The 286-nt window shown below is 38.1% G+C and overlaps 1 protein-coding gene across 1 annotated transcript in view; it reads left to right on the top strand.

Annotated features, from left to right (window-relative positions):
* LOC119593787 (transcription factor A, mitochondrial-like) overlaps positions 1–286 on the top strand; it is a gene marked incomplete in the record, with an annotated part of 5,335 nt that overhangs the window by 1,485 nt on the left and 3,564 nt on the right. Inside the window, 1 exon segment of the mRNA XM_037942810.1 lies at positions 58–100. Coding sequence (XP_037798738.1) covers positions 58–100 — 43 coding nt within the window.

The raw sequence follows: 286 nt of genomic DNA, 5'->3' as shown, positions 1-286 counted from the left end.
TATTTTACATAATCAAACATATAAACAGAGTCTAAATCTTTTTTATTTACTTTGCAGTGTTTTGGCAGTAGCACAGAAACAAACAATAGCCCAGGAGCTTTGGGCTCCCGGCCCCCCAAAAAGACCCTGATCCCTCAAGATTTTTGAATGCATCGCCTGGGAAGTCAAGAAAAAGTTTCCTGAACTCACTGCACCTCGTAAAGGTTCATTTCACTTCTTCCAAATGATTATTCATTATCTAGTACTGTATATGTGAAGCAATAAAACTCAGTGTGTGATGTGTTAC

This window comes from Penaeus monodon, chromosome 32 (assembly GCF_015228065.2).
Source record: "Penaeus monodon isolate SGIC_2016 chromosome 32, NSTDA_Pmon_1, whole genome shotgun sequence".
In the NCBI taxonomy this organism is placed as follows: domain Eukaryota; kingdom Metazoa; phylum Arthropoda; class Malacostraca; order Decapoda; family Penaeidae; genus Penaeus; species Penaeus monodon.
Note: the sequence above shows the minus strand (reverse complement) of the source record. Positions and strands in the feature narration are given on the sequence as shown.